Source organism: Lactuca saligna, chromosome 9 (assembly GCF_052625555.1).
Source record: "Lactuca saligna cultivar CGN05327 chromosome 9, ASM5262555v1, whole genome shotgun sequence".
NCBI classification, from domain to species: Eukaryota; Viridiplantae; Streptophyta; class Magnoliopsida; order Asterales; family Asteraceae; genus Lactuca; species Lactuca saligna.
The window spans coordinates 23,475,025-23,487,290 of NC_136425.1; the positions used below are offsets into that span (position 1 = coordinate 23,475,025).

General features: G+C 35.2%; 1 protein-coding gene across 2 annotated transcripts; it reads left to right on the forward strand.

The window, feature by feature from the left end:
• The first annotated feature begins 293 nt into the window (after positions 1–293).
• Positions 294–12,026, forward strand: ABCA1 (ATP-binding cassette A1). Of its 2 annotated transcripts, XM_078976112.1 has the most exons (38): positions 294–641; positions 1,499–1,578; positions 2,008–2,179; positions 2,629–2,711; positions 2,829–3,045; positions 3,214–3,452; positions 3,540–3,600; positions 3,742–3,828; positions 3,909–4,141; positions 4,240–4,354; positions 4,427–4,516; positions 4,641–4,837; positions 4,944–5,056; positions 5,199–5,305; positions 5,535–5,597; positions 5,856–5,942; positions 6,015–6,113; positions 6,181–6,365; positions 6,464–6,518; positions 6,620–6,691; positions 6,774–7,859; positions 7,982–8,065; positions 8,375–8,416; positions 8,496–8,592; positions 8,780–8,907; positions 9,013–9,117; positions 9,211–9,357; positions 9,488–9,745; positions 9,825–9,960; positions 10,036–10,115; positions 10,206–10,313; positions 10,415–10,565; positions 10,642–10,778; positions 10,856–10,930; positions 11,027–11,330; positions 11,425–11,558; positions 11,641–11,699; positions 11,781–12,026. In XM_078976112.1, the coding sequence occupies exons 1-38, from the start codon at positions 525–527 to the stop codon at positions 11,863–11,865; spliced, it is 5,688 nt and encodes a 1,895-aa protein (XP_078832238.1). In that variant the 5' UTR covers positions 294–524; the 3' UTR covers positions 11,866–12,026. The 2 variants fall into 2 exon arrangements, with proteins under 2 accessions (XP_078832238.1, XP_078832239.1); XM_078976113.1 differs by lacking the exon at positions 1,499–1,578 and having other exon boundaries at positions 530–641.
• Positions 12,027–12,266: the final 240 nt, after the last annotated feature.

Genomic DNA, 12,266 nt, shown 5'->3' on the forward strand with positions numbered 1-12,266 from the left:
GTATTGCAACTTAGTTTTAGTCATATTTAATGTAACCAATAGACAAAAAAAAAATCATTTTATCTAATTTATAAAAAACGATAATAACTAAGTAAATCGATAATATCCAGGAAGGAAGAGTTGACCATTTTATAAAAATAAAATGGCCAAGGGTCGACATTTATTTATTTTATATCTTTACTTTATTTTGTAGAAAATTGACAACATTACAAAAAGAAATATCCAATATCCAAATTCCAAACCCTTTTGGCTTTTTGGAAGCAATTTTATTACTCTGTTGACGGAGCACCGTAACGATTGAGGGGAAGAGTATGGCGAGTGGAGACACTCGTCCGTCAACGCCAACCTCCAAATATGACAATTGCAATTTGGAAGTTCTTCTTCTTCCACAATACTCAACAACAGTCGTTTATTCCCTCTCTCTCTCACACAGTTTCACCCAAAAACGCACTCTGGCGTCTACATTGAAATCATCTGCTCCTAATTGTGTGATTAGTTGCAGAGTAAGGATTTAGGTTCTTCCGATGGAGGAACGAAAGAAGGAGAAGAAGATGACTAGTAGTTCAGGGAGACAACTAAAGGCCATGCTTCGGAAGAATTGGCTTCTCAAAATTCGTCATCCTTATATCACACTTGCCGAGGTTATTCCGATTGATCATCTCTCACTATGCGTTTGGGCAAACTTAAGTACTTTAAATTTACTATTTCATATGAGTTTTGAGTTTCTACACTATTAGAAGAGCGATTATGCGTTGGGTTCTTTCAGTTGAATATCTGTTCTGGAATTTTTCTGATAATTTCTGTCTTTAATCTACATTCTTTTGGAAGGATCAGTTTCCTTGTTTTCCTTTGCGCCTAATGTTTTCACCAAACCAGAAGTTGATATGTTTCTAAATTTGGTTCATATGCGTACACATAGTATTGAAATTCACATTAGCATATAGTTCATTGTAATATCAGTTTCGTGATCATCAAACGCACCACAATTACTTTATTCATAAAAAAATATGTTGGTTATCACAGCATTCTCCTCAGTTATTCCTCTTCTCTTCAAAAAGGCAAAAAAAAAAAAGACTTTGCTGGTAAGATTGGTGGTTTCCATGTAATCTACCTACCATCTGCAGAAAGGCTACCTGATTCTCCTTGATAGGTGTAGATATGTTGTGCAATTAAGATTCATCTTTTAAGGAGAAGTAATCATTATAATACCTATATAACAGAAAAATGATACTTAGAAACTATTAGATTTTTGGGAACCATGAAAGTATTTTTTTCCAACATTTCATAGATATCTAACTTCTAAGTTGTTTTGAAACAATTGGGTAGTAAACATATGAGAAGTTTACTCTGGATAGAAAACCTAAGAAGCTAATAGTAGAGTGAACTGTTGTAATGTTTTTATTTGTAGCTTTAGTCATGGTGGGGGTTCATCTGTAATATAGATAGAAGAACTTAGAACTTGAAGAATGACAGATTTTTTTTCCTATTCTATGGCCAGATTCTACTTCCTTTGGTGGTGATGCTGATGCTAATAGCCGTAAGGACACAAGTTGATACAACAATCCATCCTGCTCAATCGTATGTCTTAACAGTCTTCATTTCATATTGATGGTTTATCAATCAATTTCTCTTTCATTCCAAAGTACAAATACAAATTAGATATTTCTAAGTGTGGTTAAATATGGCTTCTTATAAAGATACCAAAGAACAACTAGGCACAAATTCTATTAGTTCTTTTAATTGCCACTACTAGTTGGAAAAATATTCTTTTCCTACATACTATTTCTAATTATATAAGGTTAAGCAAATACATAGCTGATGTAAGGTTAAGTCCATATATATGTCTTCATCTTCGGATCTTCCTTCACATTTTTTGAACATCCAACTTCCAAGGATAGTTAATGAAGGTGATAGGAAAATGTACAAGTGAAATAAAATTAACATGATTAATATGAGGCCATTATCTGGTTCTTTGTGATGCAAAGCTGTTTTGCAACATCTTTGTAGGTACATTCAGAAAGATACATTTGTGGAAGTTGGGAAGAGCAGTATATCCCCAACTTTTGATCAAGTTTTGGAATCATTGTTGGCCAATGGTGAATATCTGGCTTTTGCACCTAACACGAGTGATACAAGGATGATGATTAACATTTTGTCATATAAATTTCCCTTAATGCAGGTATGATAAACTGATAATTTTTCTTTTGTATTTTGGTATTTACCTTTGTTCACCTCTGCCTGATTTTTTTAATGATTTAGTTGACTTCATATACTTTCTAATCACTTGATATTTCTTTATATTTATGTCTTCTAATAATTAATAATCTTCATAGCAGTTAAGCCTATTATATAATACATTTGAATGGTCACTGAAATATGTTTTGCCAATATTCTGCTCTGTTTGTAGATTGAGGTTTCTTGTCTAGTACACAAGTTTTTGGCAGTGTTTCTTTACTGGTTTGCCCAAATTCATGTGCTTTGTGGTCTCTTTTTATCAGATCAAACAAAACATGGGCTCTCTTAGCTCTGTCATGAAAATAGTTAAATTTAAGTTCATGTTGGAGATGATCTGGTAGCTGTTAAGTCTAGAATCACTGTTCATAAGTAACTCTACATTTGTATTCGCAGCTGGTTACCAAAATATATGAAGATGAATTAGAGATCGAGACCTATTTAAAATCAGATCTCTATGCTGCTTGCAGTGAAGTAAAGTGAGTGATATCGTTCTTCTCATCTATTATCTTGTTTGCTTTTGATGTCAGTTTTCAAACATAAAATATTTAATGGAGAAGTTGCTGAAAAGTAGGTATTGTTTACTCTTGATACAGGAACTGTTCCAATCCAAAAATCAGAGGAGCAATAGTGTTTCATGGTCAAGGTCCTTATTTATATGATTATAGCATTCGGCTCAACCACACATGGGCTTTTTCAGGATTTCCAGATATTAAAAGCATCATGGATATAAATGGTCCTTATGTCAATGACTTGGAATTAGGCCTCAATCAGATACCAATTCTGCAGTATGGTTACAGCGGGTTTCTAACTGTATGATTTCAACTTTTAAACTTCATTATTTTCTCTTTAAGTTGTGAATTATACTATTACATGCTAGATTAAGGCTGGAAAAGAAGAAGCTATACCTCTCATCTATCTGTTTGGATGTTGCTTCATGAGGTTATTAGTTCTCTTATAGTTTCTCCCCCTTTTTTGCAGCTCCAACAAGTCATGGATTCATTTATTATTTTTTATGCACAACGAAAGGTGGCTAATGTAGCAAGTGAAGATACCATGGACAACAGTAAGTTGCTGTTGTCCAAATATATTGTGCCTAACTCACTCAAGATACCATGGAGTCAATTCACACCAGCAACCATAAGGCTAGCTCCATTTCCAACTCGTGAATATACTGATGATGAGTTCCAGTCCATTATCAAAGATGTCATGGGAGTCCTGTATGTATCTGATACATTATGTTTTTTGTGAGCTTGTTGTTTCAGTAGTCCCATTTTTGTAGATTCTGACCTACTTATTAATGCCAGGTACTTATTGGGGTTTCTTTTTCCAATCTCTCGCCTAATCAGCTATTCAGTTTTTGAGAAGGTTTGATATTTAATCATGGTCTCTGTGTTAGTTGTATTATGATTTATGCCAATGAATATGTATATGTTTCTTCATCTTACCAATTATCTTGTTGCTTCAGAATGTTGTAAACTGAACTTGCTTTGGACTTTAATACCTCAGGAGCAGAAAATTAAGGAAGGGCTCTACATGATGGGACTGAAGGATGAGATATTCCATCTTTCTTGGTTTATTACATATGCTTTGCAGGTGAGATTCTTTTCAAAAGGAATTACTTTTCTAGTATGTTGATATTAGTGTCTGTTTCTAACAATTTATGTTTTCTGCAGTTTGCAATTTCATCAGGAATCATTACTGTCTGTACAATGGGCACGTTGTTTAAGTACAGTGATAAGTCATTGGTATTCATGTATTTCTTTGTGTTTGGACTGAGTGCAATAATGCTATCCTTCCTGATCTCGACTTTCTTCACACGAGCAAAATCAGCTGTGGCTGTTGGAACTCTTGCTTTCCTTGGAGCCTTCTTTCCTTACTATACAGTCAATGATGAAGCTGTTTCAATGTAAGTTATCAGACCAATTTCTTGTATTGAACAATAATCGATGCAGAAAGTTCTTTCAGATTGTATGTGGCTCAAAATGGACATTTGTTTACTTGTAGGGTTTTAAAGATATTGGCTTCTTTGCTTTCACCTACAGCATTTGCTTTAGGGTCAGTCAATTTTGCTGATTATGAGCGTGCACACGTTGGACTCCGTTGGAGCAACATTTGGAGGGTAAGTTCTCCTATTTCCATTCAATTTCCAACTCTAAAATATCTCTGAATTGATTAGATTTTTACCCTGTAGGCATCTTCTGGAGTGTGCTTTCTAATCTGTCTCATAATGATGGTGTTCGACTCTATATTGTACTTTGCAATTGGCCTCTATCTGGATAAGGTACTTTCCCTTTTGTCCCTGCTTTCCTTCTTTTGGATCCTAAAATGTGGACCTTTATTGCTTTCTTCCTTCTTTTGGGTCCTACGTATAGACATTGGGCTAGTTTTTAACATTGACTTATCAGGTTCTTCATAAGGAGAATGGAGTGGTGTACCCATGGAACTTCATCTTCCCAAAAGGCTTTTGGAGAAAGAGAAATATAAGTAAACAATGTGGTTCCAGTTTAGAAGCTAACAGTGATAATAAAGAGAAGTGCACTTCTTCTCGGTCAACAATGGAAGCGATAAGCTTAGAAATGAAGCAGCAGGAGTTGGATGGCAGGTGGGATATCATAGATATGAATTCCTAAGTATCTAACTTGCATATACACTGTTCTACATGCTCTTTATGGGAATAAGATTTCTTACATCCATATTCTTTGTTGCAGATGCATCCAAATTAGGAATCTGCACAAGGTGTATAATAGCAACAAGGGGAAGTGTTGTGCTGTTGATTCTTTACAGCTTACATTATATGAAAACCAAATACTTGCACTTCTAGGTACAGCTCATCTTACATGATATATAGATATCTATGTGTAGATTTACTCCTTAATTTGTTCTGCCAAATTGTTTTATGGGTTGAGAGCAGTGATATTTTTCTTTTTATTGAATCATTTTTCTTCCACATATTGGTTTTGCAGGACACAATGGTGCTGGCAAGAGCACAACAATTTCCATGCTTGTTGGCCTTCTTGCTCCTACTTCTGGAGATGCCTTGATTTTTGGAAAAAGTATCTTAACAGACATGGTAAACTTGTTTTCCAGTGTTTTTTTGGTTGTATATTGTCATGCATGCTAGAAACTCATATCTTTTTGTGCCTTGAAATGTCATTGCGAGTTAAGAAAATCTAGAGTTTGTAAAAGAATTGACAGTGTACCTGATTAAACCATGACATGTCAGCGAAATGATGAACAATAGGCATATGAATACTGTTAATATAATTATGTTTATGTTATTAAATTTTCTGTTTCTGCAGGATGACATAAGGAAGAATTTAGGTGTTTGCCCACAATATGACATCCTCTTCCCAGAGTTGACGGTAAATTAGCACCTTTTATTGGTTCTAGAGAATTTCTTTTGACATATCACTTTTTGAATCTTGTATCATGCATGACAGATTGATTCTGTATGTACTTTTAAGTTTTCATCTCATTAATAGAAAAAAAAACATTGAATCCTTCTGATGAGTATTGTTTTCTTTTTTATATCTTATTCGAGGTGCTTAAAGCATCATGTTTTCATCCTTTTGTTGATATCCTTACGGATGATAACTTGAATTTGAACTTTACTTATTCAGGTGAAGGAACATTTGGAAATCTTTGCTAATATAAAGGGAGTAAGTGAGGAATCTTTGGAGAGCAGTGTGACTGAAATGGTTGATGAGGTTAGTTCCTGAACTATACTAACATTGTTTTATTTATCTCTTTGCTGTTTCTAAAATCTTCTTTGGCTACAGGTGGGATTGGCAGATAAACTTAATACTTCTGTAAGTGCTCTTTCTGGAGGCATGAAAAGGAAGTTGTCCCTTGGCATAGCATTGATTGGAGACAGCAAGGTAAATTTGTGGATAGAGGGCGAGGTCTATTTTGTAAAGCAATCATATATTTATTTATTTTCCTTAGGTTGTTATTCTTGATGAACCAACTAGTGGAATGGATCCATATTCAATGCGGTTGACATGGCAGCTTATCAAAAAAATAAAGAAAGGCAGGATTATACTATTAACAACACACTCAATGGATGAAGCAGATGTACTTGGAGACCGAATAGCTATTATGGCAAATGGTTCTTTGAAATGCTGTGGAAGGTTCTATTCTATCACCTTTCCATGTTTTATGTAAACATCTATAGACTTGTGAAGGTGTTTACATCATAATTATAATTAAAATGTTCTTTTTTGACCAGTTCCCTCTTCTTAAAGCACCAGTATGGGGTTGGCTATACTCTTACTTTGGTGAAGGTGTGTTCTCTTTACTTCTCAACTTTCTTTGAGTTTCCTAATTCTGGTTTATGTTCAACTTTTAATTGCATCCACTTCCACTTTGTGTATCTTCTTTTCAGACTTCACCTGGGGCCTCCACAGCTGCTGATATCGTCTACAGACATATTCCATCAGCAACATGCGTGAGCGAAGTAATTTCTCAGATTTTACCTAAATTTTACAGCATGAGCTTGTATGGTTGCTTATTTGGACTCTTTTGATCTGTTGCTTCAGGTTGGCACTGAGGTTTCCTTCAAGCTTCCTCTAATAACCTCTGCTTCATTCGAACACATGTTTAGAGAAATTGAAAGCTGCATATCAAAAAGCTCGGAGCATGAAAACCAAACAGATTTTGGTATCGAGAGTTATGGAATATCTGTGACAACCTTAGAGGAGGTTTTCTTGAGAGTTGCAGGATGTGACATCAGCGAAGAAGAGGAGTGCCTTGAGGGAAATACTCTAGTTATGCCTGATTCCATTCCTTCTCAAACCTGTGATGATTATGTGGAAGTTGAAGATAAAAGATCACATTCCAAATTTTTTGGCAATTATATAATGATCTTAGGGCTAATGCTCTCGGGAGTTGGGAGAGCCTGTACTCTTTTCATCACTGCAGCATTGAGTTTTTTAAAGCTTGTTACTATGCCATGCTGTTGCCCTTCTGCCATTACAAGATCAACATTCTGGAAACATTCCAAAGCATTGCTCATAAAGAGAAGGATATCTGCTCGAAGAGACCGAAAGACAATTGTTTTTCAGCTCTTAATCCCTGCTATCTTCTTGTTTATTGGTCTTCTCCTCCTTGAACTAAAGCCACACCCTGATCAACCCTCCATAACCTTCACAACTTCCAACTTTAATCCACTACTTAGCGGTGAAGGTGGTGGTGGTCCTATTCCTTTTGATCTATCATTGCCTATTGCTAAACAGGTTTCACACTATATAGAAGGGGGTTGGATTCAAAAGTTTAAAGAAAGCACATACACATTTCCTGATCCTAGTAAGGTATTGCAAGATGCTATTGAGGCAGCAGGGCCTACTTTGGGGCCAAAACTGCTTTCCATGAGTGAATACTTGATGTCCAGCTTCAATGAATCTTATGAGTCAAGATATGGGGCCATTGTGATGGATCCTCAGAATGATGATGGTAGTATAGGGTATTCGGTTCTTCACAACAGCACTTGTCAGCATGCTGCTCCAACCTTTATCAATTTAATGAATGCTGCAATTCTTAGGCTTGCTACACATAATGAGAATATGACCATACAAACACGTAATCATCCACTTCCAATGACAGAAAGTCAGCGCCTGCAACGTCAAGTATACATATACTTCCGATTATTCTTCTATTTATGCTCATATTTTATAATTTTGTCCAGAATAACATATTGACACCTGTATATGTATTGTGTATTTAAATAGTGATTTGTATGATCTTGTAGGACCTGGATGCATTCTCTGCAGCTATTGTTGTGAGTATTGCCTTCTCTTTCATTCCTGCTTCGTTTGCTGTCGCTATTGTGAAGGTATGCCACTCTCCAGTTGTCTTTTTCACCTTTTTCCTCTTTTATTGCTTGAAAGGATGGTTGATCTTTTGCTACTGATTTAAATTAGCCAAATGAGCCATAAAGTCATGCCCTTTTGAACTTGTTTGGAATTTTCTTTTGTATAGAGATTTGTGAAACAAAATAGTTGACCCAGTTATTCTAGCGTCCCTCAATTAATCCAAAAATAAACGTTTTCTGCAGTACGCAAGCATTTCTTGATCAAATATATATAATTTAGTGGGTCAACGAGAATTTTTCTTGTATTTTAACATAATGCATCTTATGCAGGAGCGTGAAGTAAAAGCAAAACATCAACAACTGATTAGTGGGGTAAGCTTGTTTGTTTTCTTTACTATTTTCTTTTGTTAACACAACATTGTATAACCAATTTATCATTGCTAACACTCAGGTATCTATATTGTCGTATTGGGTGTCAACATATATATGGGACTTCATAAGCTTCTTAGTCCCTTCCTCATTTGCAATGCTTCTCTTTTACATCTTTGGTAAGTCTCCAAATTCACATTTTACATACATTTTTCAAGGTATTTTGTAAGTATTTACATCAGTAGTATCTGTGTGTAGAAGCTTTTATTGAAGAACTATGTTTAACAACTATCTTCATTGCATGTCAACATTATTGTACACAGCATCCTCTTCTCTTGATATCTCAACATTCTTCTGTCTTTTTAGGCTTAGAACAGTTCATTGGCAGTGGTGCTGTATTCCCTACAGTCCTCATTCTGTTGGAATATGGTTTTGCAACTGCATCTTCAACATATTGCCTAACATTTTTCTTTTCAGAACACAGTATGGCACAGGTAGCCTTATTTCAAATCTTTGTATGACATTTTAAAAACAAAAAATGTTACATGTTTTCATTGATCCTGATTGCTTTTTTTTTTTTTTTTTAAAAATATTTTCAGAACGTAGTACTGTTGGTCCATTTTTTCACGGGGATCGTTCTTATGGTCATATCATTCATTATGGGATTAATACCAGCAACTCAAGACATGAATTCTGTTCTCAAGGTTGGAATGCATAGTAATGTGTCAATATGCTAACTGTGGCTGCATTTTCATTAGTGAAGTTCGTTTTCTAATATTTGAAACATATTGGACCAGAATTTCTTCAGATTGTCTCCAGGATTTTGCTTTGCTGATGGACTAGCTTCACTAGCTCTGTTACGCCAAGGAATGAAAATCGGGTCAAGTGAGGGATATTTCGGGTGGAATGTCACTGGTGGATCTATTTGTTATCTGGCTGCTGAGGTGTGTTTCTGATTATTTGACTGAGTGATGACCTTTCTTTTCTTCATTTTAATTGAATCAATGAAAGTTGAATGTTTGATCAATGAAAATTAGAATAGACTCTTAAGCATATTTTGTTTATTTTTGACAGGGTGTCATTTATTTCCTTCTAACACTTGGGCTCGAATATTTCCCTCCCCACGAATTCAATGTATTTGGGATAAAGGACTTGATAAGAAGTTTCAGAAGAAGCAGTCCCAGTGATGAATTTTGTGAACCCCTTCTGAGATCTTCCGCAGAAAGTTTAGCTATTGATCTTGAAGAAGATATAGATGTCCAAACCGAAAGAAATAGGGTTCTTTCAGGTTCCATTGATAAAGCTATCATCTATCTGCGTAACCTGCGCAAGGTACTTTTATCCTACTCACAAATTAGTTCTCATTTCTTATCCTGTAATTGCTGATGTGTCATGTGCTGTTGTGTATTAGGTATTCCCTGGAGGGAGGAATCAGGGTAAGAAAGTTGCGGTCAATTCATTGACTTTCTCAGTTCAAGAAGGTGAATGTTTTGGTTTTTTGGGGACAAATGGAGCTGGGAAGACCACTACTTTGTCTATGCTATCAGGTATATTTTGTCTCTTGAGGGGTATTTTGGGTAAGGTCAACCTGTTTCTTATATTGTTATAAAAATCATTTGCAGGAGAATTATATCCAAGTGATGGAACTGCATTCATTTTTGGTCAAGATATGCGATTAAACCCCAAAGCTGCTCGCCAACTTGTATGCCGATTTCATTTTTCTCTTTGCCTTTTTTATAACTATTTATATACAAATCTTATTTGTAGCTGAGCTTTGTTTGATGAATTTCAGATTGGGTATTGTCCACAATTTGATGCACTTTTAGAATTTCTGACTGTCCAAGAACACCTTGAGCTCTATGCAAGAATCAAAGGTGTCCCAGACTACATGCTTGAAAATGTATGTCTTATTTATTATGTATATATGTATTAAAATATTATTTAAATGATGTTAATTTATTTATGGTTAAGGTTAAGTTAATACAAAACTTGGGTTGGCAGGTTGTGATGGATAAGTTATTAGAGTTTGACTTGTTAAGGCATGCTTCGAAACAATCATTCACCCTAAGTGGGGGTAACAAACGCAAGTTATCGGTTGCAATTGCAATGATTGGAGATCCTCCTATTGTGTTCTTAGATGAGCCATCTACAGGTAATAATCCTACTTTATTATTCCATTTACATTTTGAAATGGGTTTTCTGATTTATCTATGATGGGTTCCTTCCAGGAATGGATCCTATAGCAAAACGGTTTATGTGGGAAGTTATATCTCGTCTATCAACCAGAAGCGGAAAAACAGCAGTTATTTTAACTACTCACAGCATGAATGAAGCTCAAGCACTCTGCACAAGAATTGGAATCATGGTACCCTGGTGACAATCTTTTATTTAATGAGAGACTCCAAAGTCCAATCCATTAACACTGACCTAATTCATTGCCAGGTTGGAGGAAAGCTAAGGTGTATTGGCAGTCCACAGCATCTAAAAACACGATTTGGAAACCATCTGGAACTTGAGGTAATTCATGTTATGTTTCTTATATATTATGTATATAAATTTAAAGTCTGAGGTGAGATATTTACATTGCATGTGATGTATGTATATCTGTTGTAGGTGAAGCCAACTGAAGTAAAGTCAGGGGACTTGGAAAATCTTTGTCAAATGATTCAAGAAAGGCTGTTTGACGTTCCTTTACATCCGAGGGGCATATTTGGTGATCTTGAAGTTTGTATTAGAGGAGACGACTCCATAACATCAGAAGATGCTTCAGCCACTGAGATTAGTTTGTCAAAAGAGATGATAATCTTGATTGGACGGTGGCTTGGAAATGAAGAGAGGATAAGAAGTCTTACAGATAACGTCATCGGCTCTGGTGCTGCTTTCAACGAGCAGTTACCTGAGCAATTAGCCCGTGATGGTAATCAAGTAATTTGAATTTTTTTTTTTTTTTTTTTTTTTTTTTTTTTTTGTGGTTTCATAAATTAATTAGTTGAAATTATTTCGTCACACAGGTGGTCTCCCGCTACCAATATTCTCAGAATGGTGGTTAGCAAAAGAGAAATTCTCAATGATAGATTCCTTTGTTTTAGCTTCATTTCCTGGTGCTACATCTCAGGGTTCCAATGGATTGAGTGTTAAATATCAGGTACCCCCCCCCTTTTTTTTCCATTAATATGTACACAAAATGACTTTTTGATATAAATATTGAATTTTATTTTATTTTCTAGTTGCCACGTGGAGAAGACTTCTCACTTGCAGATGTTTTTGGTCTGATAGAGCGAAATAGGTCAAATGACAAATCATACTCTTTTCTGTTTCTTTCTTTTATCTTATGATTTTATCTAAATATATATGTAATTAAATGCAGAAACCGACTAGGGATTGCAGAGTATAGCATCAGCCAATCAACACTTGAAACCATTTTCAGTCATTTTGCAGCAGCCAATTCTTGATGATGATGATGACGACGATGAACTCATCTTTTTTCACTCAATTAAGATAGTGAGTTATTATAGCATAGTTGGACATAAAATGTAAGTAAATCATATTCATACTTGGGTTGGGATTGTCATATTATAATTTCCTTGGAAAATACAGTCTCCCTGTTTGTCAACTGAATCCTTTCTTTACATTACATTATATATATATGTGATTATAATTTATGACGTCAAACAACTTTAAGAAACAAGAAATATGAAAAAAAAACTAAAGTAAAAACGAATTCCATCACTCTAGTCTCTAATCTATAAAGGAAAAGTTTAAAGATAAAGGGAACACTTTGTTAGCTTCACCATTTAACTTCTGTTACAGACTGTAATAGTTTGTTAGTCTGAGAATTCTCTTTCTCTCTCCT